The sequence below is a fragment of the Phaenicophaeus curvirostris genome, chromosome 4 (genome assembly GCF_032191515.1).
Source record: "Phaenicophaeus curvirostris isolate KB17595 chromosome 4, BPBGC_Pcur_1.0, whole genome shotgun sequence".
NCBI classification, from domain to species: domain Eukaryota; kingdom Metazoa; phylum Chordata; class Aves; order Cuculiformes; family Cuculidae; genus Phaenicophaeus; species Phaenicophaeus curvirostris.
The window spans coordinates 39,578,311-39,604,465 of record NC_091395.1 but is presented as its reverse complement, the minus strand read 5'-3'; the positions used below and the strand labels follow the sequence as shown (position 1 = coordinate 39,604,465).

General features: G+C 36.2%; 1 protein-coding gene across 5 annotated transcripts in view; it reads left to right on the top strand.

Annotated features, from left to right (window-relative positions):
• Positions 1-26,155, top strand: part of RAPGEF2 (Rap guanine nucleotide exchange factor 2) — a 180,483-nt gene that overhangs the window by 65,955 nt on the left and 88,373 nt on the right. For all 5 annotated transcript variants that reach the window (XM_069855832.1, XM_069855828.1, XM_069855830.1 and 2 more), the window contains exons 4-5: positions 5,774-5,857; positions 23,633-23,708. In XM_069855832.1, the coding sequence (XP_069711933.1) occupies positions 5,774-5,857; positions 23,633-23,708 (160 nt within the window). The remainder of the gene's footprint in view (positions 1-5,773; positions 5,858-23,632; positions 23,709-26,155) is intronic.

Genomic DNA, 26,155 nt, shown 5'->3' with positions numbered 1-26,155 from the left:
ATGAAACACTTGGAAAATTATCTAAATGCTCTGAATGCACAGTAAACTGAGAATATGTCTCTTCGAAGCGTCTGTCTGGGTCAGTGTCTGCATTTTCCAGTAGACTTCTGCATGCAATATATATTCATTCTGCTTGTGCATCCATGTGGAAGTCATGCAGCAGTATATTTAATAATGCAAAGAACTGCTGCAGCAGAGCTAGTCAGTCACTTACTCTTTTTTTTTGTTTTATTTTGTTTTATTTGAAGTATTCCTAAAGGTGTATTGCACCTTCTGATAGTTGGGCAGTTGCCAAAGTAGTGTTGGGATGCTGCCAGTTCTGCACTGCAGTAAGTCAGGAACCTGAATTTATACATTGTCCTGTGGATGCGTTTTCTGGGGGGAATTTCTTGGGCAATGTATATCATTAAAACAAATACATTCAAGGACATGGCAGTTGGCTCTGTATAAGCAGACACTGAATAAAGGCTTCTTAATATTGTCAGTGATCAATGTTAAAGTCTGTTGGCTTTGCCTAGCCAGTTCCAAATATCTGTGTTATTGTTTGACCCAATTTTGAGACGTCTTTGAATGGAGACTAAAGTAAGGTTTTTTTTTTAAGGGGATTTTAATTGGCACTTTCTTTATTGTAAATTTGCTAAAAATTTACTGTTCTTTACTAAAACTTGTCATGTTTTTGTTGTTGTAATTCTGAGAATAAAAACTTTGATTTTGGAGAAATACAAGAAATATATTGTAAGACTTTTACTACTTTTGTGATTGTTTTCCTCATGATTTAAGAGACTGTTTTTAATTTCTGGTATCAAAGGTTAAATCACTATACAAGACTTCAGTTACAGTAGGTCAATTAGTTTGCGTGTGTATATTTGCGTAATGTTTTTATTGATTGCCTGTCTAATCAGCTGTCTTTGATACTAGTTACTGACACTGCAATAATTTCTGATTTGACTGAATTTTCTGGTTTGTTTTACTGATTTTATTTCAGAAGTGGAAAAGAATGCAAATAAGTTAAATACTCTAAAGAAAAACATACTTCTAATTATTTATTTTCATGAAAACTAAGGAATTGTTTCCTGTAGTTGGTGCTTTTGGTTCATCCTTTTTTATTTCCCACTCTTGCTACTATGAGACATCAGTTTTCATTTTGTGTCCATTAATAAATGCTAATCATGGACATCGATTGAATTATGCACTTTAAGATGCTTGTTTGGTGAAAATTAGAAGTTCCGAATTCTAAATTACTGTTCTATCACTGGATATATTTTAATTATCTCTTATATTTAGAGTGAAGGTTATGAGTAAGAACAAATGTAACTTCAATGTGTTAATTCTTTTTAAAAAAAGTACTTGAAAATAGTTTGTAGCTGATGATTCATTTAATACTCAATCTGTTTTAATTCTGTATTTGGGATATACATTTAAATGTTGTCAAGGGCATCTGAAATGCTTTAGCAGATGTCAGGTAACTGCTTATTAGGAGGGTTATAGACAATGCTGACAATTGGAATAAATGGTTTTCTGATTATTCTGAGTGTTATAACAATACAGTGCTAGTAGGCAGGACCTTCAGGCAATGAGATGTCTACCTGAGAGAATCATTAAACTTAGAGTTGTTGGACATCTCAGGGCGCTTAGGACTAATGTCTTAATTGTGGCAGTGGTTGTTGAATTAAACTATAAACTGCACATGGCTTTCAGCCTGCAGAGGATAAGTAAGATGAGCAAAGAGAAATGGACAGGTTAATCTGCTGAAACAATATTCTATGGAACATAAGCTTGCTCTGCAATGTTCTTTCTAATTTCTTCTTCTGCAGTACTTAAAATGCCTGAAAGAGATCCCACTTCTGACATGTCAAATATTCATTGTTTCTGTCCCTCTCAAGTGGAGAGCTGGGAGCATGAATGACATCTGTTCTGAATTACTCTGTGTTTACCTTCTGAGATTTATTCAGCTTTCAACAACATTGAGTATGATTTCATGAAAATGTAATCTGCTAGGTACATCTTGGTTTGTATTACAAGTTCTTTTATCAAAATAGCTACAAATGTTATAGCTTGTAGGAATGGTACTATATCTGGTTCAGATGCAAGTCTTGAACAAATCCTTTAGTGGTTGGAATTTTAATGATTTACGGAAAGAATAATTCTAATTGGCTCTTTCACAATGAAGAAATTGTTCTTGCCAATTCCATGACCTTTTTGTGAAGTAGCTTGGAAAGTACCTCTGAATTGGAAAGTAATTCTGGGTGATGATATTTGACTTATGTTAGGGATCTTTCCAGCATCTGATACTGCTGGACCATTCAGTCCAGTGTTGGAGGGAGGATGACACCTCTGTTTAGGTCTCGGGATAGACACATCTCCTGTAAATGCAAAATTAAACAGTAATTGTATGGAAGCCATTTCCGTGCTTGCTTCCATTGAAACTTCTACATTGCTTAGCTTTTTCAAGTGTTTAGAGGAGTTTGCTGAGAAACCAATGACCAGAAAGTGATTAGGACAGCAAAAAGTTCTGTTTAACATGTCCTTTCAAATCCAAGTGCTGAATTTTGTGCTGAAGTGATGTCTTATTTGACAAAATTAAAGCCTTCGTCACAAAGGTTTGCAAATTCTTGCCACTGTAGATACTCATGACATTAATTATCTCTGTTGAACTAAATGCTCATGAGTAAGCATGTGCTGAATATGACTCATTATTCCAGAGGTTTTAGTAGTGCTATATCTCGTCTTGATGGAGAATGAGAATTAAATGGATTGCTGTTATTAAAATGTAGCTATATAAAGAAGTTTTAAAGGGAAATGATGCAGGGCTTGTGATGGGAGAAGACGCTAGAGATGGTGTTGGTATTTGAGATTTTTTGGTCTTTTGGCAGATTCACTTAAATCTTTATTTTAGCTGAAAGCTACAATAGGAATACCTTTGCTGCTGTAGACGTGACTTATAGAATGAGTATATGTGGGGACCATGTATTAAAGCAAATTATTTTTTGTGCATGCTTTCTTTGATATGCTGTTAATATTGATTCAGATTGACAGTTGCAAACGTGGTATGCAAGTTCTATGGATTGCTTTAAATCAAAATAAAAAAAATATTTAGAAAGTAAAACTTCAGCTTCAAGTAGTGTATATATAACTAGTTGGGGGTCAGGAAGTAAGAAGTTGCACCTTCCAGTGGAATAAACAGCTCACAGCTTTGAGGGAGCCGGTGAACTTCTTTTATCTTGGCAGTCTGGAGTTTTATGACTGCTTCCTGATTTTTGAATGTCAAGTACCTGCAAGGTCTCAAAGAACAGTAATATGCTAGAAAAGCGAAGACTAAGTCTGAAAATACTGCCTAACCTTATTGGCAGTGACAACCTAGTGATGTCATCGCAGGCTATTGCATAATTATGTAACTGAAGTTTACAAACAGAACAGTTAATGTGACAGCTATGAAGTTAATTTTGCAAAGTTCTATCCTCAGCTTTTTCTGTCACTTTCAAACTGAAGAAAGAAGCGTGCTATCTGGCTGCAGGTTGTAGTTGTGTAAAAGGATGTCAAGGAAGATGGGGCAGGGAGCGCAAGGGGAAGGCATTGCAATCCAGTCTCTGGATTTATGTTCCTAGCTCCCAAATTCCCATAAACCAAGCACTTTTGCATTCTGACAAGTTAAATATAGATTCCACGGGAAATCCCCTGCTCTCAAAAGTTCTGTAAGAGTCAAGGTTTAAAGTGGTTTTATTTAAATTTTGTACAACTGATTTATGCAAGTGCAGATTAAGAATAAAGTCTATGCTGACTATTTTGGTATTGGCTTTCAGTTTTGCATCACTTTAAGATTGCTGCTAGAACATGAGCAATCTGAAAACTTTATCAGTATGTAGCTCGATCGTAGTTATAGGAGAACAATATTAAGTCTTGGTAGTAGACAGTGTTCTAATAATAAAAGAAAACTCCATGACTAGGCTTAGATTTATCTCTACAATTGAGTTTTCATGTTTAAAAACAGTGTAAAATGTGATTACACAGAAATTTCAAATGTGAGTATTCTACATAGCGTAAATAGTATTTTGCATGAATCCTCATGTGGCTTGAAGAAGTGGTTTTATAGTTCTGTATAGGTTTCTATAGTTCCTTCTGTCATTGAGTACAGGCATAAAAGAAAAGGCAGCTTGGTGCACTTTGACTATATAAACCAAAATAATTTTTTTTAACTGTGCCTCTGTTATTGCTTCATGTTATCTTCTTTAGCAGTATAAATAAGTGTTTCCTGAAGTTTTCATTTTGAAGATGTTAAATCTCTGGTCAGTGTAGCTTCAGTGGTCATTTCATAGGCTGGTAGAAAAGAAGTGTAGGGCTGCATCATCTTAGTCAGTTCTTGTTTTCTAGGTCACCTCTGTTAATTCTTCATGTTTCTGTTATTTGTCCTTTCTCCCATGGCTACATTATAAAGCACAGAATAGAAATAGAGCATGTTTCTAGATTTGATGGTTTGTTCTTTTGCTCTCAGCTGGTTTAGACCAGCTTCTTCTCCCTCTCTCTAACATCAGCTTTCCTTTTAGAAAGCCTAATACAGTGAGTGCCGAGGAAATGGCATTCTTGTTTTGAGAACCCTGCTCTGTAGATTCTTCTTACACTAAAGTTCTTCAGATAAAAAACATACTGCTAACATGCCCATAGCTTGCTTAGATTTAAGATTGTATTTTAATACTATGTTGTCATCATCATCAAAAGATGTGGGCTGTTCTTTGTGGAAGTTAGAATTAAATGTTGCTAAAGACTTGAGAGATGTAATTTAAAAAAATGAAGGTGCTGCAGATTAATTAGTAATCTGCATCTCTTCATGTCACTTGGGATGTGATTTTCAGATAAGAATGCTCACGCAATTCATAAAGGTGTACTTGAATCCAGTCTGTGAGTTTCTTTGGAAGAAACAGGAGTGGTAAAAACCGAAGTAAAGTACAAATGTTCTCAGTGTTGACTGTTGAAATAGCACAAGACTTATTCAGATATTTCTAGTACCCTTGAATTATTCTATTTTCCTGTCTAAACATTGTTTGAACTTACTCAAGAAGACTCTAAGCCTGTGAAAAGGGTTTTGTACTACTGAAGGAGCAAGATTTGAAGCTGCAGTAGAATGATCTGGGCCTGGATGACAAAATTCTCATCCAGTTCCTCTATACGATGAGGAGAGGGGAAACAAACTCTTACTCCCTTTTATTGGGAATTTATTCTTGCGCCAGGGAGGGGCGTGAAAGGGGCAGTGCCTAGTACCAGCACATAATGTTGTCTAACAAATCTGGTGTAGGTTTACTTTCTGCACACGTATCCAGTGCTGTCACCCTGTGGGAAGGCAGGCTGATGCCGAAAGGCAGATTTCTGTCTTGAGGAAAAGATCAAGGAGGAAATGGCTAGTATTGGGAAAATAACCTTTGTTTATAGAGAACATGCTACAGTTCTCTTCAGCAAGAGGAAAGTAGTGGATTTGACTCAATACATGCAATATAGTTACTGTAGCTTGACTTATAACTGTCAGTTATATTTCATAGGATTTTGTGCTGTTATCACATGATAGATATATGCTTTTAAAAAAGAGAAGTAAATGAAATGAGGCATTCTAATAATGTGTATATTAGCAAGTGGAAATCAGAATAATTTGACTGAATTGTTTTGTACATTATTAAGCTGTGACTTTCTTCCATAATTTTGAGATTTTTGCCTCCTTGATGTTCTTCATACTTCAAATTTGGTACTGCTGTGAGTAACTTACACTGTGTCCTCTTTTTCCTTCCAGCCCTGATGATATTGGTACCTGTTGGTATATCCTGCTGTCTGGTTCAGTCTTCATTAAAGAATCAATGTTTCTTCCAAGGAGCAGGTATGCAAGCTATGAACATACTGCATTTTGTATTTTAAATATAAATCATGAGATATGGAGAAATTTTAGAAGTAAAAGGCAATGTCTTATGCTTAGTGAAACATACTTTTCCTACATTTACTAGCTGTACTGATTTTTTTTTTATGCCCATAGTCAGAATTGAAAGCATATAATTGTGGGCAGTGAACAGACATCCCAAGTGTCATGCCAATACACTCAATTTAAAAATAAACCACCAAAAACCTGACAAATGGAGTGAAGTACTGAGTAGCCTGTTCCTGTAGGTAATCAAACTTTAAATCATAGTACGCACCGGAGCTTATGATGTTTTCCTGAGATTTTACTTACCATACACAAATCTTCAGTGCATGTTTTAGAGTATGCTTAGATCATGTTGCTGCCAGTTTTGCTACTTCTGTATAAGCCTGTGCTTCGTGTAAATGGATTTGCGATGAAGAGTGGTATTTTACATGGAAAAAAGATAAGTCTGAGTTTGAGACACTCGGAATTTATATTGCTATAGTAAAAAAACGATTATTTTGAGCTATGGAAAAAATGCAAATGACTGCAGGGATTTTAGGCTAAGGTGGTTGATCTTGATCATTTTAGTGGAAGAAGAGCAGAATCAGTTTAAAATGCTACTTATATGCATGTTCATCCAGACTACTATAAAAGTCTCCTTTGAAGTAAATAGCATGTAACAAGATTTGTGAAAGGCAGAATGAAAGAATGAGCTGTCTCTATTATGGTATGATGAGAATGAAAACACTAGAAACTTCCTGACAGTTTTAAACAGTTGGAGACCACTTCAGAGCTAGCATTGGTTGGTATATGAACAATTAGATTTTCAAATATGCCTTTCAGTGGGAGAGCAATACTGGTTTTGCAACTTCCATTTGAAAATGGTGGCATGTTCTTGGTGTAAACAAGTGTCTTGCATTTGTAAGAGGGCAGTTGCTGATAAAATGCTATATTTGATGTGCCATCAAATAGTGTATGCTAAAGGTACAAAACTGGTTATTGTAAAAAGTAGCACAACAGCAGATTATAGGATTCCTGCTGCTGGCAGATGGAAGAAAATTGTCCCATATGTCATCCATGAGCAGGCAATTCCAGAAAAATCTGGCAGGAAGTGCTATGTTTAGATGCCAGGAGAAGGGATATATGATATCTGAATTAATGTAAGGTGGTTGTATATAGTGTGTGGCAAAACTCTTCTGTTCCTTTGAATTACAACAATGCTTGGACTTCAGACTTTTTTTTGACACTTGAAGAGAGGTGACATTTAATAAGATAAACAATGAGCTTGAGAATGAAGCTGGAAGAATGAACAGAAAATTACAGGTCGTATGACTCTAAGCAGAGCATTTTAGGGCTGATCACCTGGAGAAATGGGTCTGGGACAGTGCCTGATATCCTGGTAAACTGTAAGCGTGGAATCTGGCATTAGAAAAAGTTCCATGGTTGCAGACGCAGCTGCCAAAGTTAGTGTCTTAGGAAGAAAATGCAAGAGAGACTATTTGTTAATTAAGAAAGATAAAGTAAGTCCATGGAAGGAAAATAAAGATGCTTTAATTTAATGATATAAGATAGAAGGTATTTCTGGAGAGCAAAACGAGAGTCATTCATGTGAGAGTCTTTGTGCTCAGAAGCTGTATTTATTAAAGGATAAGTGAGGGCCTTATTTAATTTCAGACAAGGCTAATCAAGATTTTAACTTGGTAAATTTTTACTTTGCCATATCTGAGCCTTGGGCTCATCTGTGAATAAGAAACTTGAGAAGAGTGACAGGGCACACAGGTTAAATTTCTGATTTGGAATACTGATTGGTAATTATTAAGTGTTTTTTATTTATTTATTCTTTTTTTTTTTTTTTAAAGCAAAGACTTGTGAAGAAAACTAAGTTGTTTAGTTTTACTAACGCTGCCAGTGAATTGCTCACAAAGAAATAATAAACTGCTCAAATACACAAACTATGTACAAGTGAACTGACTGGCAGCAATACTAAAGTAACATTTTACAATGCTCTAGAAAGACGGGAGAGACACCTCCTGAAAAAGCTGTTGCCCAGAAAGGGTTGACAGGACAGTATTTTGAAATCTAAAGAACAGTGTCAAAAGTGGGCAAAAGGGAGTTACTGGATAACTGTTTGCTTAAACTGAGTATTTACACATATTGGGAGTCATAATTTCAAGCGCCTTTTTAAGCATTGCATAATTTGGGAGTTGATGTCTTATTGCTGTTAAGATGAATTTGCTATGCTTTAGCTAAGGTAGTGCATCCTGATGCATCATTGATGTCAGGTAATAGGAAGAGCTTTAAACGTAAGCAGGTAGAGATCGTCTAATTTTGATCTTGTTGGCCAAAACATTGTCATTTGGGGAAACTTATTGTAGATTAATAACTAGACTATTCTAGTGGGGTTTTTTTAATTTCATCCATTTTATCGATGCCCATCTAGAAAGCTTCTGAGAAATAATTTTGCAACATGAAGCATGTCTGTATGAGAGCAGGAGGCAGCAGAGAAGTCTGCGTAGGAACAGAAAGCTGAAAGTATGTTCCTCTCTTCAAATCTAAGTGACTCAGGGAAACAAGAATTTTCTAACTTTCCTTTTCCAGAGTTCAGGATGACCAGTACATACTACTTCCCTGTCCCTGCTGTCCTCAAGTATCTCACCATCCAAAACCCCTCATATTTTTTTCTGTCTAAATTCTTCTCTTTCTGACAGCTTAACCCAGCCTGCCCCATACCCCTGCAGTAAATCCCCTTGCATAGATTCCCTTGGCTGCATCTAGCTCTCCCAGAGGGACCAAGGTAGCTGCTGATGGTGCTCAGACTGTGGGCTTCCTGTTGCCCCTCCTGCTGGCTTTCTCAAGCTCTCAAGCTCCGCTTCATTGAATGATGACTAGAAAGTAGCTGGCCAAATTTAAAATAAAATACACATTTCCTTCCTGAGAGTTTCAAAAGCATTTGCTATTCTTCATTAGATTTCATGCTTAAAATCTATGTCTGTACAAGCCAGGGTAAAAGTAGTGCTAGTTAGGGCAATTCAGCTAGCTCTAGTGAATAAACCTACCTGCAATCCTGGAGGGATTTTCACAGTCCTGTGCTGAATTTCATCCTACTCCTAACTTTGCAGCTGTTGGCATTTAAGCTTAAAAAAAATAGGTTGGAGTGCTGTCATTGGATTTATAAGTGAAACTTAGGAACCTTAGCACATTTGACTGTATATACTCAGCATATTATTTGCATTTGGGGCCTCTGTTAGCTAATTTAGTTGCATTGGTTTCAGATACAGCATCCTCAGGCAGTTTAGTGGGTAACACTAGAAACGCTGTTTTGTTTTGTTGTGTACTGTGTCAGGTAAACTTTTTTTTTTAATTCTTCTCCCAAATGATTCTTTCCACATCTTTGATACCATTAAAAATTCTTTGGGGAGAGGGAGTGATGATTAGTGTTGGCAGACAGATAATATGTATTTGTGAAGAAGAATGTCTTAAAAAATAATAATAAAACAAAAATCAAGCTGTCTAAATGCATAGGAAATTACACACACACCCCACCTCGCCCCGCTTTCCCACTCAAACTACAGATAAATAATAGTATAGCAGTCTGAAAATAAACAGCTTTCTAAGGTACTGTACATGGTCAAGCAGCTGCTAGTTGAAATAATTTGAAGTGAGCGGCAAACTGCCAAAGTTATGTAATTTGTTGGATGACTCGTAAAACTACTTGCAGCTAGCGATTTGATATGTTTTTAATTCAAAATAATAAAAAAAAGTGTCCAAGATGGAATAGAGGAACATTTTGGAAGCTAACTTCTAAACCATGTCTGTTTCATGAAAATAGTATGAGTATCACTTTATTTGCGTATTGTAGTATAATCTAGCTTGTGTTTGTTCAAATGCCAAGCCATCAGCTACCAGATAATGTGCATAAGATAGATTTTGTTTGGTTATTTTATTCTGGGAAAGCTGACAATCCAGAGAGTCTAAGAATTTCAACCTGAACAACTAAAGCTGCCGTATTTTATTGTGAAATAAAGTAAAACTTAATCTTGTTCTTTTATATAATTTCTGTACATTACAACAATGAAATTTATTCTGGCAGCATAATGTGAGGAAGATATTTTTCTCCATATTATACTGTTAAAATTTTCCTACTTAATTCTTTTCTTTAATAGTCTGCACATATTACAGTCAAACTAAATAGTCCTTATTTTTCCCCTGCCCACCATGACCACCAACTAGCACAAATTAACACGTCTTCCCCTTACTGCTTCCCCTGAGCATCTGTACCCTAAAGCAGAATGGTAGAATGAGGTTTATGTATGAAGTCCAGAAAATAAACGAGCAGAAAATACAATTCCCTGAAGCTTTTCCTAGCTCTTCTGTGTTTTCACATGGTCACTGACAGCAGTGATATGACAGTCTCTCAAAATATCTTTTGGAATGGCCTCTAGCGTCCCTAGGTCTGTTCTGTGCTCCATCACATTTGCTCAGCTGCTCAGACTTTCTGTGTGGTTTTTCTTCCAGGACTTTGCTTCTAGTGTAAATTTTACAATGGTGTTTTATCTTACTTGACTTGGAGCTGCACTACAAAAACATCTCCTACATGTCCCTTGTGCCTTCTCATGGTCTCCATGACCACAGGATGGGACTAACTCTTAACTGCAACAAAATATGGAAATAGTGGGTGGTTTTTAACCTATTTTTTAATCAGTTTACTTCCTAAATGTTTTGATGCCTGTGATACTGTTTGTTGTGTTTTGCTTATGTGTGACTGATAATGCATGTATATTTTGAATAGGGTACTGTCAATCTTTTCAGTGAATAAAGTTATATCGATAACTTTAATCACACTGATAAAATGCTTCTCTCAAGCTATGACCCTAGTATATTTGTAACTTCGTGTTAATAATGACTATTACTAGCTGAAACTTATGAGATAAATGAATAAAACTGGTCTTTTAACTGAGTGATCAATATGTACAAATATTTAAACAAAGATAAATTCTGAGTTTAACTAAAAGGACTTTTTTGCCTTGAGCAGGATATTGAGAGTATTAGAAAAATGGATTTGAGGGAGATGCAGGGTTGTTCTTTTGGGAGCTGCTGATGTAGTTACTTAAGCTGTGGAGGGAGCTGATCAAGAGCTCTGCAGAGCTAAGGTTTTACAGTGTCCTGATGGAAACATGAAGACTATACATTGAATTTCTGTAAAGAAAAATAACTCCTCAAGTTATGTTTTCAAGTCTTTTTAAGAAATTACTTGAAAATGTGTTTTGGATTTAGTTTACCCTCGGATCACTTGCTCTTTAATTTTTTTTTTTTGTTGTTGCTGCTAGTTGCTGCTGCTGGATTTCCCCATGACCTCTTTGCTGCTTCTTTATTTCTGTTCTGAAGCCATGCTCATGACTGTCTCTCAAGGCTGGTGGGATGGTATAGAGAGTATGGCGGTGGTGTGTGCTGACTCCCAGTGCTGTCTTGTCCTCTGTCTCGTTTGAATGCCTTGGCTCAATATTTCAGTCCATCAGCTGAAAGTGAGGCATGTAGGAGTGTGATCTTATGGTTTAATCTAGGAAAGACTGAGATCATAAACTGAAGAAACAAGTTGGAATTCGAAGTGGAGATGTCAGTCTGTTTATGACTGAGTCTGCCTACCATCAATTATTCACAATGGATTCCAAATAGACATTGAGACAGTAATGCTAATTGCTTTTTATCATCTGCATCTACCTAAAAAAGACTTTTGGATGGAGATGTTTACTGTTAAGTGCAAGCCCTATGTTAGGCTGTTACATTGCATGTGACTGTAGTTACTGTTTCAGACTCAAATTTCTGGAGAAAATAAAAGCTTGCTTTCTATAGGGAGTGTTTTGTTGTGAGTGCCTGGTCTGGCCATCTACCTTGATATCATGGCCAGTGTTATCATTGCAGCCAGGAGCTTGCTGATATGTGACTTTCTTGCTAGGTGGAGGTGGTGGAGCTGCCACGGATTTGTCCTTGAGCTCAGCTCCCTGAGGACCAACTAAGCAGGGAACGTGTTTGGGGAGGGTTCCAGGCTCTCTGAATCTGGCTCCCTCAGTTAGGCACAGTCACAGTCAACTCCAGATGTATCTGAATTAACTGAGCCATGAATTAATGGGGCCTTGTCTGGTCATGTCACCTGCTGTTATAGCAAAGTTCATCATGCAGAGCACATCCTGCTTTACCAATGATGTCATCCAGAACTGTGCTTACTGTTTGCGGAAATTTGTGTACAGTTTTTTAAATATGAATAGTTAAAATGGTTTTAACAGCTAAATAAGTCTGGTGTTACATACATTTTGCTCTATTCCACCTATCTCCTATTCTGCTGAATAATTTAAGAGTACTTTGAGGTTTGAAATTGGTCATCTTCCAAGCTGGTATCTGAGGTGTTGGGAAATAGATGAGGATGCAGTTCATAAATGATGAGATTTGGTGGTGTTTGGCATTGTTCCTGTCAAAACAATTATTTCAATGCTACTGGAATTTTGTTCTTGCATGGCTGATAAAATGTTAAGGGACTTAATCTATTACACTGGCATCTTTTGAAAATAAAAATAGATTCCAGAGCAGTGGGGGCTAACGCTACCAGGCTTTCTTCCAAGTTTGTAATGAGGAGATGAGAAGGTAACAAAGAAGCAGAAAGTGTCAAATGACCTGAATGACTTTCAAGTGAGCCTGTATTCCTGATTCCTCTTAAGGCTAGGGAAGTTTTCAGGGGTGGAAATGCTCTATGTTAGGAGAACCAACTTCAGAACCTTTAACAAGCTTGACAAATGCTGGCATTCTAGTAGTTTATAGGTTTATATCCTAGAGCTACAGACTTCTGTATCTTTCCATTTGAAAGACCTGATGATGGACTTGAGATGGTCTGGATGACCTGCTGGTGCTCAGGTGCATTGGCAGAATTATCAGAACAACTTCATGTGCTTTCACAGAGGAAAGGATAGAATCTTTAAAGGTAGCTGATGGAGAAGTTAGATATAATCTTTGACATCTATGAATGATACCAACGCTCACATCCCATTTTTTCTAAATGTTAGGAAGTTTGGGTTAAAATTATGGCTATTTAGTGCTTAAAAATATGCTGAAATTGCGGGCTTTTTGGTTTTGCTGGAAATGTTTTAGAATATTCTCTAGGGTGCATGGGAAAAACATTTAGTCCACTGAAAATTTGTTTTTCCTGAAGATGTTGACATAATCTCGTTGTTGAAAAATCTTAGTGGTTCTTAGTTGATACCTGATTTTTTAAAATGTGCTGCAATAAAAACTGACCTTAAAATTGCATGGTTTTTGGTTGCTGATTCTTATCACTCGCTTATGTTGTTTCTTGTCAATTAGAGACCTTTCTAATCCCAACATTAGGGTTTTAATGAGCATGTCACAATTAGAAGTAGTTGAGAACAGCATGTAATCAATCTTGGCAACATGGTTCATCCTTGCTTCTGCTTTTGTTTTTCTTTCCTACATTATAATCATGTGATATTAATTTAAACAATTCTCACTTATACTGTTATCTTCTTTGTAAAAATTCAGGCTTAATTTTAGTATTAAAAAGCTGTTACCTGGAAATGATAATAAATTACTTGCATACAAATGGACATGTGGAAAAAAGAGAACTTTTTCTGAGAAGTTGAGGAGAAAATTTGCTATTTAATAAAGTGTGTGATTATTTCAAAGTTAAATGTGAGTCCTGTTATACCTGGGTGTTCATCACTCCTTATGTTGCTAATTAAAGATATCCATCAGATTTTTCAAAATTGATATTGCAGCTGATGAGAAGACCTGTTCCTCCTGATTTAAGGTTCCTGCTGATTCTAGTGTTTAAGGTTTTGAGTTTTAATACAAACCTGAAAAACATCAAAACAAAAATCTGTTACTCAAGAAAACTGCATTATGAGATTCCTGCTGAGGGAAAAGGAAAACTGTGTGTTTTATGTGCTGACAGGGTCTCTGGGCAAGTTTTAGAAGTGCAGTGAATGGCAAGAACTTATCTTGTCATTGCTTACCCAAAAATAACAACAAAATTAGCTATGCACAAAAATAACATAAAGAATGCCAGAGAGGGAGAAGTATACCCACGTGGAGGGAGGGGATGGTGTGCATTGTAGAGCAGGAAGGTGATGATGCTTGTCTGGATACCATATGCAGTGTAGAGCAGTGAAGTTTTCACAGCCTAGGGAACAACATATTAACTACTAGGGAGTAGATGATGATTCTCACCAAACTGTGAGAAAAGTCAAGAAGTACCTTAGAGTCCATCCCGTGCTTAAAGTGTGCAAGAGTTAACAAATCTCTTTTGATATATATGTGTGTGGATGTGTCTAAGAGCCTTTTCTTTGTCTCATGTACAACTCGGGTGATCTACACTTCCATAGACTTGTCTTTGGTGAATGATAATCTTGATAAACTCAAGTAATGACTTTTACTTATTTACTTAAGCATTTGCAGTACTGTAGAAAGCTGGAAGGAATCTAAAATATTGTTTTGTTTATTAGTGTGATTCTGCTACTATAATTCTTCTACAAATGCTGTTTTTGACAAAATGTTACTCCATACTGTTGAAGACTAAAATGCCAGAATTTTCTTTCCGGGAGTGCTAGATTTTTTTGGAATGTGTCTGAAAAATAAACCCAGGAATACTAGACAGAGTATACCATGCAAAGTAAGGGATTAATTTATTTTCAAATTCTAATGTAAATACGTCAATATGTATGGTTGTATTTTACTACTAAAAACCTAGGTGATGACAGGTCAAGTTTTCTTCTTTCATTTTTTTAAGTTTTTTTTTTTTTAAAAAAGACAGTTTATTATTTCTTAGTTATGAATGTTTATAAAGGAGTCTTTAAAAACTTGCTATATATTTTTCAAGTCAAACCCCCTTCTTCATTTAGGACAGAACATCTAAAAGCTTTGCATAAGTTGGAAAATACTTCTCTGCTTTAACGAGCTTCATCAATGTTAATAAGCCAAACTGTGTTCAGACAAAGTCTTGTAATCCTTTCCTACTACTTCTCATTCTTTGAGATTATTATGCAGATCTTGTGATGTCACAGTAATCTCCATGACAACACAGACGTCATTAAGATGAAGCATAAGCAAAGCTGTCATTATTCAAACACAGGTTTTTTTTTTAAAGTAGGTTAGGAAAAAAGCTTTCATCTTTGAATATTTTCCAAGATAAAATAATACTAGTACTAATTTAAAAATAAAATAAGGGCAATTTTTTTTTCAACCAAAGATCTTTTCTGTCAACTGTTCTGATGAGGTGCCTGCCTTCTAGCCTTCTGTACTGTAGATGCTGCAAAGCTGAACTGCTGCATCAAGCTAAATCTTGTTGTTGTCACTCCTGTTACTTTCTAGTTCTGTTTATATATTTGTAAATATAGCTTATTAATACAGATTTTGAATTTCAGAGTAAAATTTCATAAAGACATTGCTCTTGTTAGTGTATATGAAAGGGTCGTAAGGAACCTTAAGTGGTTAGTCTAGTCTGAACAGTATTCAGCATCATCTGCTGCTATAAAGGCCCTGAGAATCTACTCTCATTTGCAGTACATTTCCAAAACAATTTGTTATTCTTTACAGCACTTTTTCAGGTTGGGTTTTTAACCATTTTTCAGTTTAACTTTACTTTTAAGATAACGTTATAAAAAGCTAAAGTGAAAAGGAACGTATTTCAAACTTTACTAATTTTCTTTTTTTCATAAACAGTTGAACTTTCTACCATACTCGGTCTTGTAACTAGGTAAATATTTAAAACTATTTTTTTAATTAACATTAAAATAATAATCTGTACTAAGACAAAACCTGTATGTAGATCATAAGGCATACATTTCAGGGATTGACTGAAGGGACTTCAGGAAGCAAACCTCCAGGATCTAGGTAATTTTGAATCACTCACTGTGGGTTTTCAGGAACTTTTGGGAACTGCTGCCACTGACACCATGATTCCTCTTCCCCCACAGGCAGTGGGTGCTTTGGATCCCAGATCAAGCAGAACTGCAGCCACATTTGAGGATTTTTTTTTTCCTTGTAAAACAAGCCCTTCCAAGTATTGTTAAGTGGCACGGACTTAGCTGTGATGTTACAAGGGAGTCCCTTCTCTGACACACGAGCTGTTGTATCTGAGACTGGAAACACCTATGCTATCACATGACACTGGATAAGTCTAATTATCCTTATCCATGGTATGGAGTGAGCTCACGTCTCTAGGATTTGCAAACAGTGACAGGTCTGCAAATGCCTCTTCAACTCATATTCTACTTGCTAGCATCTCAGTTTTCCTTTCAACTGGAAAGCATTTCTGTGAAGCAGATATTTGCTCATGCTGAAAACATGCTTTAGATATAATAACATTGTGAGAATTAAAGATGTTTAAGGGGGAAGAAGTGAATCTATTGATTATTTTGATATGTAGATGACTGCCTTGTTCTAATTAGAAATAATATTTAACACAAGTCAAAGAGTGGCTTGGGGATTCACGTGCCTACTTGCTTACTTTTTCTAAATTATAGGCACCAATTTGAGAATTGGAGAAGTCAACTTATATTTTACAGAAGATAAAATTATGTGATAAAGATATTCTGTCTGTTCATTAACAATCCCTTGCTTTCATAGTTTCCAGTGTACCTGTTCAAGCATGGGGAAGCCTGCTGCTGCCTCCCCTCCTTGCGTCATCCTCAGCAGAGGACTGTTCTGTTAGAGCCATTCTGCATGCATGAAGGATTCTGTCTTTTTTTTTTCTGAGAGGTCAGCAAATGGCCACGCCAATTTTAATTTTTGTCAGAATGCTTAAGGGTTCCTCTAGGAATGATTTGCACATGTATGTGCTCTTCTAAATTATAACTTTCTTTTTTTTGTGTGCCTGGCAAGGACTAGTGGGGTGAAGGAACACACTGGGCTTCACAGCACATTTATGTGAAACCCAGCTGAACCTAGCTTGGTTAGGAGAAGCCACGAAGATGGACTGATGTTTCTAATTCTAATCTGGATGTGCCAAAATGAAGTGTGATCATTAAAAAAACCCACAAAACAAACAAGAGGAGGAAGTTGACTGAATCCCTTACTGTTTCCTTAAGCAGCAGATAGAAGATAGTCCCTGTTTTTTTTTCCCCTCTATTTAGACATCAAATAAATACTTCTTGGCAAGATTTCATTCAGAAATTCGGTGTGACTGGTTTGGTTGAGAAATAAATCTAACCATTTTGGTGTTGTTGCAAGTGAAATGCTGATTGCTACACCAAGGTTTGACTTTGGGATTTGTCAGAGACCAGACTTTCTATTCAGGCTTGCTTCTGAATCATCAGAGAAATTAATGCAGTGGTGGAAAGCAGCTCCTGATTACAACTGAGGTCGTGGTGCTGGTATGGGGAAGCAGCACCATGCAACATGTGTGAGTGGGTTGTGCAACATGATCTGTCCAGAGGAATGATGTCTCCTCTGTGCTCAGAGTTTGAGAAGTGAAGGGTAGACGGAAGATAGGGAAAAACAGTAGGGAGCGCTTGAATATAAATAGGTGGTAGTAATAGCACTTGCAGGGTAAGTGCTGCTCAAAAGCAAATGACAAATCTTTGTCTTGCATAACTTCAAACTGTAAATATGCTTAATGGCACACCTTTGAATTTCACCTTGGTAGTTTTCTGTGATTCTTCTAAATGTAGATGTCAAATGATGCGGTGCAATTTTCTTTTTTAAAGAGTTTTGAGGTATTTAGTTTAACCGAAGACCTGTTTTTGTGTATGTTAAAAGTTTGGGAACCTGAACTCAGCTAGGTGTAACCTTTTGCTTACAGATTTATTCAGGTACAGTCTAGAAGAGAATAGGATTCATTTCAAGGACAGTGGGGGAAGGAAAAAATATTTACTTTAATCTCCACAAATATTTAGATGTCCTGTATTGGCAAATACTACACAACAGTGATCTTAAGTCATAGGCTTTTTTGTGGATCCCATTTGAAAACTTCAGGATAAAGAAAGGTTTTGAATGTTTGATTGCTAGAGTTTTGGCATAAATCATTGAAATATTCATGTATTGCATCTCTAGTTTTAATGTGTTTTAGAATGTATTTTTTTAAAAAGCAAAATTTATATGGAATTTATTTGCATGTATAAATGTATCTGGAAATTCTAAGAACCTGAGAAACAAGAAGATGTGTTACTTGAATTTTTCCTTGCATTAGAACATTTCTGAATGGAGCATGCTTTTCAACTTAAAGGACATGTCTATTAAATAGACTTCATTCTATGTCAGCAGCTTAATTTAATTCCGAATCCTGCATTTGCAAATACATAAAACTATGACAATATCTCACACTTTAAAATGTGCTGAAAAATGTGTACTATATAGATTACCATAATTTGTGAGACTTTGATATAGTTTCATTAAGACTTGTGGTTCATATGTGAAGTATTACTTTAATGCAAGGTAGTAAATATCAAAAGAAATAAAGGTTAAGATTGCATGATATGAGGAAAACCTAAAATTTTGTGTGTCCGTTTATGAAAAATAGTTGTCACAAGTGCAATTGGATTTTTCTGTAAGCCATCTTTGATCTTTAAAAGGAAGGAAAAGAAGGGCTTCTCACTGAAAAACCTTTTCTTGGTGTTCATTGTCAGTGGAGTTTTCTTCAGATTCTGCATCACTTTTGATGGATGCATTTACATTCCAGTGCTGAGAAATAACTTTCCATTTGGGAGCGAGACTGACATGAAAACAGGAATGTGGAGGCCCCGGGCAAGGGAACAGGGCTGAATGCTGATAGGAAAATGTTCCTTCTTCAGTAGCTGCTGCCTTTCCTGTGGTGTTTGAAAAAAAGCATCTGTATGCGTGTATGAGTATGTGTAGGAAACTGGGGGAAATGGATGGGTCACGTCTGGAGAAAAGTGCTCTGTCCTCCAGTGCCTTGGTAGTTGTAGAAAGGATAGAATGAGTCACTCTCAATACCTGGAAGTTTTTGGCTGTCTTTACACGTAAGTGCTTATGAAAGTGAATGTGCTTCAGTTAACTGAGGTACTTTGATGTTTTGGTTTATTAGTAAATCTAGTAAATTTGAAGGGGAAGAAATGCAGACAATGGTCTTAAGTTATTCCCATGTTGCTGTTCGTGCCACTGCACTAACTGCAGTTTTATAATTGTAAAGATTTTTTTTTTTTAATGAAAACTGAAAGTATAAACCTGGGAAATGTGGAAGTCCTTAGCTTTCCCTGACAACTTGTCTTCTGTTAACCAGCGTGTTGTAAACTGTAATACATCTGTTCCTTAGCCAATGGGGGTTATGTTTTGAGTATAATGAGTTGAGATACTTATGTAGTAAGGTACACTTCTGGAGAATCAAACTGTCATCTAGAGTCAGTGTAAAATCTATTTTAGAATGCGTTAGAATGGACATTAAGTTGTAAATTACTTATATGGATTAAAATACATGCTTTTAATACACATAGTGAGCAAAAGTGTTTATTTTAGTGCTAATGAATTTATTTGGAAATAATGCTTTTGAATAGTCAAGTGGGAAATAAGACACTTTGTCAATTGCTTCAGGGGAATAATATAGCTAGGGAGCAGTTGCTTAGGAAGAATATTTAACCTCGTAAGAATTAATTTTATCTGTCATCCACTTCTGAAGTTGCTAATTGCTACTACAAAGTGGGTTCCTGCAAATAAAATTGTTTTGTGTATCCGTAAGGTGATTTTTTTTTTAAAAGTAGATTTATATTCATATCATGCATTCAGTAGCTTTATGGGGAATAAAAATGACTGTGATAGAAAAGGACTCCAGAAGTGAAATTGCCTCTAGGATAGGTAGTGAGGAAACCATCTGAAGTTTAGTACTTGGGGAACCTCAAGTCAGAGTTCATGTGGTAGCAGGAAAAAAAAACTGCTGGAAAAACTGCTGCAAAACAAGATTCTTTTGGGAATTTAGGTGAGGCAGCAATATCCTAACCAGACAGCCTTCTGGCTGTCTAAATTACAAAGATACCTTTAAACTGCCTTATCTTGCTTTGGTGAAATTCCCTCATGCACATCACTGATTTGGAGAAATTAGTGACAAAGCTGGGGTTTTCTCAGGTACATCACCGACTTAATAGTTGCAAATGAGCTATTTTTTTAGCAGTTGAAATTAATAAGGCTTAGCTAGGAAGAGAATTTTTTATCTTTATGTAATAAAAAAGTTTTTACTAAAATTATTAAGCATAATAGGATACAACCAAATGTGGATTAAGTATTATGTAAATTTCTCTACTGTGTTTTAAACACAGAAGTGTGGTTAACCTTAAGCTCCCTAGTGAAGTCATGTATCCACAGGCGAAGGGATAAATTTGTGAAATTTCTGGTCCATTGAAATTGGCTAATAAAGCCTTTCTACATTTTACTTTAGCCAGTGATCATGAAGACTGCATAGTTTGATAGATCTGCGTAGATAAACTCACTTTCTATGCCAAGACTGGTCTACCATCAAAATTTAGAAAGAGGAGTGTTTAATAGAGGTTACTAAAAATAGGGCTGTTATTAGGAATATATTGTCAGCCATTGTGCTGAAACTTTAGTTGCTGCTCCTGTTTCTTTGTGATACTTAGTATCCCTCAAGCCAGCTTGCTTGTCAGCTAGTGGTTGCTTGAATGAAGCACTTCTGATATTTTATAAAGTTCTTTGCAGGTTGGGTGGGTTTTTTTTTCCTTTTTTTTTTTTATTTAACTCAGTTACTAACAGACTGCGTGCTGGTTATTTGATACCTTTGCAACTTATTTTCAGTTAAATGAAGCTTGTTTGGTGGCTTCCTCTGCCTGGTAGCTGGTTCCTGCAGCTGGGGATTTTGTGTGGAGAAGTTGTCACTGAAGTCCTTTTTTGCTGGTCATTGCCTTTTGTGTGAAGCTCTGACAAATTAATTCTGATAAAACTTATTGACTTTATCATTTTCCTGAATTGAAACAATGGGATTGTCAGTGCTCTGAGATCCCGGTTGTTTCTCAAAGGTACACGTCAACAAGTTTTTTTTTTACTATGTGTAAGTATCGAAGTGTGGTTCTGCAACAGATAGCATGCAATGCTATGATCAGTGTTCTACTGCAGTCATAGTTGGACACTTTTGAAATGTCAAGATATGGTGGACAGTGACAAGAGTTTCCTAATTTTCACCACTTCTGTGAATTCCTCAGCAATGAACTTTCAACAACAGATTGGAAGAGAGGAGGTTTAGCTGGAAGGGAATATCTGAGAAGAGCACTGCAGCACTTGAAAGGTCCTTTAATTTTCCCCTGCCTTGATTTACATGTCTTCTTGCCTACAACACTTCGCAAAGATTGCTGATTTTGTTTGCAGCCTGAAGTGCCTTGTGGTCTTTGATCAAAAATAATATTTATGTGTGATGCACTGTCTGCTCTGATACGTTTCCTGCTGTCATAGGAATCCAAGCAGTACAGCCAAGACATGGTTATTTGCTAAGAGAACTGTTTGTTATTTGTAGCTGAAATAAAGAATTTTCTTTATAGTAAATCAATGTATGCCTTCTGTCTTAATAGTCTGATTACCAGTTCTCTTGTGCCGAAGGGTAAAATCCAAACAAGTTACTCAAGAAGAGAAGAGCATATCCAAAACACAGCTTTTTCTTTTTACTGTGTTTACTAAAGCTTGAAACTTTTGGATATCAGCAGCAATTAACAATGGGCAGAAGTTTAAAGGTGGTATTTACAAACAGCAGTAGAGGAAGAAGAGATGGTGGTGTGGAGAAGTGTATAGGCATTTTGTGTTGAAATTGGTGTTTACTGGGAGCCTAGAAAATGGTTTGGCAAAAAATACAGCAATATTGTATTCTAGACTAAAACCAGTGGTTATAAAGGGAAGATAAGCATCTGCAAGAGGGAAAGGAATATTTCTGTGTTGGTTTTCAATTAGAATATCAAATAAGTTGACTTCCTAATCACCATTTTTGCATTGTTCTTTTTCAATCAATGAATTGATTTACTTTCTCCCTTCTCTCTGCCTGCTTTCCTTTTTTCAAGGAAAATCTGTGTGTATGGATAAAGTTAATGACTGAGCAAATAAGTTTGTCACTTTTGCAACAGTTTAATGAATCAAGATAATGGCTTCATTTTCTGTTACGCTTAAGAGTAGTTGAAATTGTATAAAATTCAAGATGGCATTGTAGAGTAAAGCACCCTGTGTTTTGTTGCTGGACTAAAGGAGGAAGCATGTGTTTGCCTCTAGGAAAATACACATTTTGTTGAGAGACTTCTTTATTGAATGTGTCTTTTCAAGAGGCTTAGTATTCTGGAAAATTTTTTCTATTGTAGAAGTCCCATGTACCATTAAATGCGATTATTATTTTCATGAATACACACAGCTGGCATTTCTTTTCAATATCTGCCTGCCGCCTTTTTGAGGTATAAACGTGCTGTTGTCAAGAGATTAGCCTTTGGGGTAGTAGTTAAATTGTTCATTTTTTACTAATTGCCAGGCAGGACAAGAGAACAGACATAAACTGGCTAGATAGTGGTGCTGTGAATGGTATATGAACTTCTTCAGCTTGCTTGTTATGAAATTAGGTGTTAAAAAGTTACTTTTCACAAATATCATAGCTTAAGTGTGTCACCATGACTGTGTGTCCATCAGTATGTAAATGTGTGTGCAGGACTAGGTAAAACTTCAGATTTTACAATTTTGAATCTGATTGTTTTTCACAAAGTTATTTAATAGCCGTTACCCTATGAGCTTCAGATAGGAAGGTTTCCCATGCTTGTTGCACAGTGCCAGGTTGAAGAAAGGGAAACACAAAATAGTTACATTGGCTCTTGGCAAATTTTAGGGTGGTTTTGTTACAGCAAGCCCCTGAGCAGTCCCTGAAGATCCAGCCATTTTTTCATCTGTCCTGCAACCTTCTCTGTGATGGGAAAGGTCTGGCTTTGACCTGACAAGCTTAAATATGAAATATCTGGAGAGGAAAGCACACATCCCAGAAACAAACTTTAGCTGCTTGTCTTTTCTTGCACTCTGATAGCATGTGATTAAGGAGCTAGCCATAAAGGTCTTGTATTTCACTGAATTATGTACTGGTTCTCTTCACTCCAACTTTACCGCTGCAATTCAAGGATTTTTTGCTGTTAAGCCCACATGCACACGCATTCATTCAGTGCTGGTGAAGCACTTAAAAAACTGAAACTAAAATAGCTTTCTGTTTTATCCTACAGGAAGCAAAATAGTATTGTGTTTAGTTATTCCTCTAAGATGGAACATGTCATGAAAGGCAGAACAAAGTTTTGTCCTTATCTATTCAATTTGGGAATACTCTCATGTTCAGCATCCTTATTTTATTAATTTATTTTAAGAAAAAAAGAGCTAATTGAGGTTGATCAGCCTTTTCATTCTTTCCTTAGTATGCTTGTTAGCTTTCTTTATAGAAATGCAGATAGCTTAGGTAACTTAATACTGTAATGTCAGAAGATACTAGATCAAACTCTAATGTAGTTCAGAATCAACCATGCATCTTCAGGTAGCACTTGATTAGTACTTTTTTTAGTGCTAATAGAATTATTTACCAAATAGTAAATTATGTAAATACAAAACACACAGCTCTTGGTGTCCTTGGGTATAAGTTACATGTTGAAGGACACACACATGGAACTTGTATTGTGCAGAGGTATGTACATTTTTTTCTGTGCTTTATCATATCTGGAGAAGATGTAAACATGCTTACCTGGATTGTGTTATAGCTCTGATTTTTGTTCTGATTGAAGTATTTTTGTCCTACAGTTTTGGCAAGCGTTCTGCAGGAAGCTTCAGGCGTGGCTGCGAATGCATTGTTTTAGAACCATCTGAAATGATTGTGGTAAGAACTTTTTCATTCAGTTGCTTTCAGATTCTACAGAACAGCTTTGCTAACACTCCAACTACCAACTAAACTCAGAGTTTTCTGTTTTCCATGTGATCTAAGATGTCACGCATAACTTCCTTGACATTCTTTGCATGCATACTTGTATGGTTTGAGTGATAAAAGCACCTTTTATATTGTTGTTACTTGTAAAACTAAAGTTTTCTTGTGCTAGCAGAATAGCTGAAGAGTTTGGTTTTGGTTTTTTTTTAAAGCTGCTTTATTATTATAGGCAAGCACAGATGCTTTAAAGTGTTAATCTCAAGTTAGCTTAAATAATTAATGTTTGATTTAATTCAGTTTATTCTCAGCTGTTTGAGGTTTTAAGAAGCAGTTTGAGTATTTTAAAATTCTGTTGACTTTTCTGGGTGAAGTTCATTTCGTCTGCTGTCGTCCAGTGGCAGAAAGGATTGTCTCTGAGGGTTCAGAGGCTCAAAAGTTTTTAGTTGCCACCTCAGGGTGCATCATCTGACCAAATGCACAATCAACAGGCTAAATATTTTTTTTTCTGCTGTGGCTGTGGTAGTGATCAGTTCATAATACAGGCATTAAAATTATCTAATCCATAGGTAGATCACAGTTCAAGTATAGACTGTGACTCTAAACATTTTTTCCTAGAAAGTGACAGCTTCTGTAAAACTTGCAGAAGCTCAAGAAATTTTGGTATGGCTTCAGGCTTGTAGAAGAGATTAAGTTACTTCTTTAAAGTTGATGGGTAAAAAAAGTGGCTTTTAAACTTACCTTCATGCCAATGCAGACATGCCTTTTTTGAGTTTTAAACTCCTTGTGATTTCATTGTAAGTAGATAAAGATGATTGTGAAATGGTAGCTTTTTCTGTCAGATATTTACTATATCTCCCCATTCCAGTTCTAATCAAGAAAATAATCTTATATGGCTAATACAGTATAGTAGAAGACACAGAAGGTACATGTGAAAAATGCCAATTGTTTTTTTTGCTATCCTTAACCAAAACTCTCTAACTTCTATTTGTAAAGGAGCAGCTCCTACACAGCAGCCTGTTAAGCCTCCCCATTTGTATGCTGCGTGGGTGTCTGTCTCTCTCTTTTGTATGTTCCTTGATAAGTTATAGGGAAGAGTGACATAAAGAAAGGCATAGGGAAAGAAAGTGACTCAATAGCAGGAGCCTGGACTGATAGATAGTGCTGGATCAGGGGCAGGTACTCCCACATGTTTCACCTTAGTCCAAAAAAACCCCAACCTTTAGAGTTTGGGAAAAGCTGAAATTGAACACTGAACTTCAGTCTGGCCTTTCAAAGGAACAGTTGTACTTTGAATGGTAAGAACCTCATCCCCAGAGATTGCTGGGCACAGTAACTTCCAGTCTTAGACCTGGATGAGCCCACTCTGCAGGGAGGAGAAGCAGAAGAGGTGCAGGGTGTGAGTGTGACCATCTCCAATGTGAAATAGGTACTTGGTGGTGAGGGGATAAGCATTACCAGCAGTTCATGCTGAACCAGGAACTGTGCTCATCCCCTTGTAATGGTACACTGAAAGTTGTATTTGGTGACATGAGCCAACTACTATGTGACACTTATGATGCAGACATGATTCAAATTCTTAGGAGTATTTTGTCTAATATTTCTTTTCCTTTTTGAAAAATATGGAGGAACCTTGTCAAGTGTCTCATAAGCTTTTCTCTGCATCTTCAGAAGTAGTTTTTTTATTCCTGGGAGTTTGAATTGAATAGGAGGAGCTAACTGAATCCTCATGTAGTTTTTTTGTTCTCATTACCCTGTTAGTCTCAAGTAAGTTTTCTGTTAGTAGAGTGAATACAGAAGAGAAGTTGATTTTCAGCAAAATTACTGTAAAAAGGTTGTTCTCTCTCAGGGAACCCAGATTTCATAGTTTAAACACTTTCATTGCAATATTCTGTTGTGCAGTAATCTAGGACTTACTATTTTGAAGACTCTGAAACTGATAAGACTGTTTTTATATTTGAATATATCTAACATTTTTTTATTCTTGTTGTTGTGTTGAAGTGATTTGCTTTTATGTAAATCCTGTCTACTAGAAATCCTTTTTTCATATCCTCAAAATATCTCAAGTAAATAATAAAACCAGTGCTGCCTGTTGAAGAGCAAAGCCTCTGTCATAGATTGGTTAGGGAAGATACTAGGTGACAAATAGAGGCCAGTAGGAAAATTAGCAATTGCTCTTTCATACCAGTTTTCTTTTTGTAATGTATTGCATGGTAAAATGTTTGTATTTGTGTAAGAGTAAGAAGAGGGAGAGGAAGCGAAGATTTTTTTTTTTCTCTCATTTTTGAAAGGTGGTCATAATTCAGTGATACCTTTCATATCAGTGTTGTTATTTTTAGTAGTGGCTTCACTACTTAATGCTAAAAATGCAGGAAATCCAAAGCTAACTGTTTTTTGAAAACAGG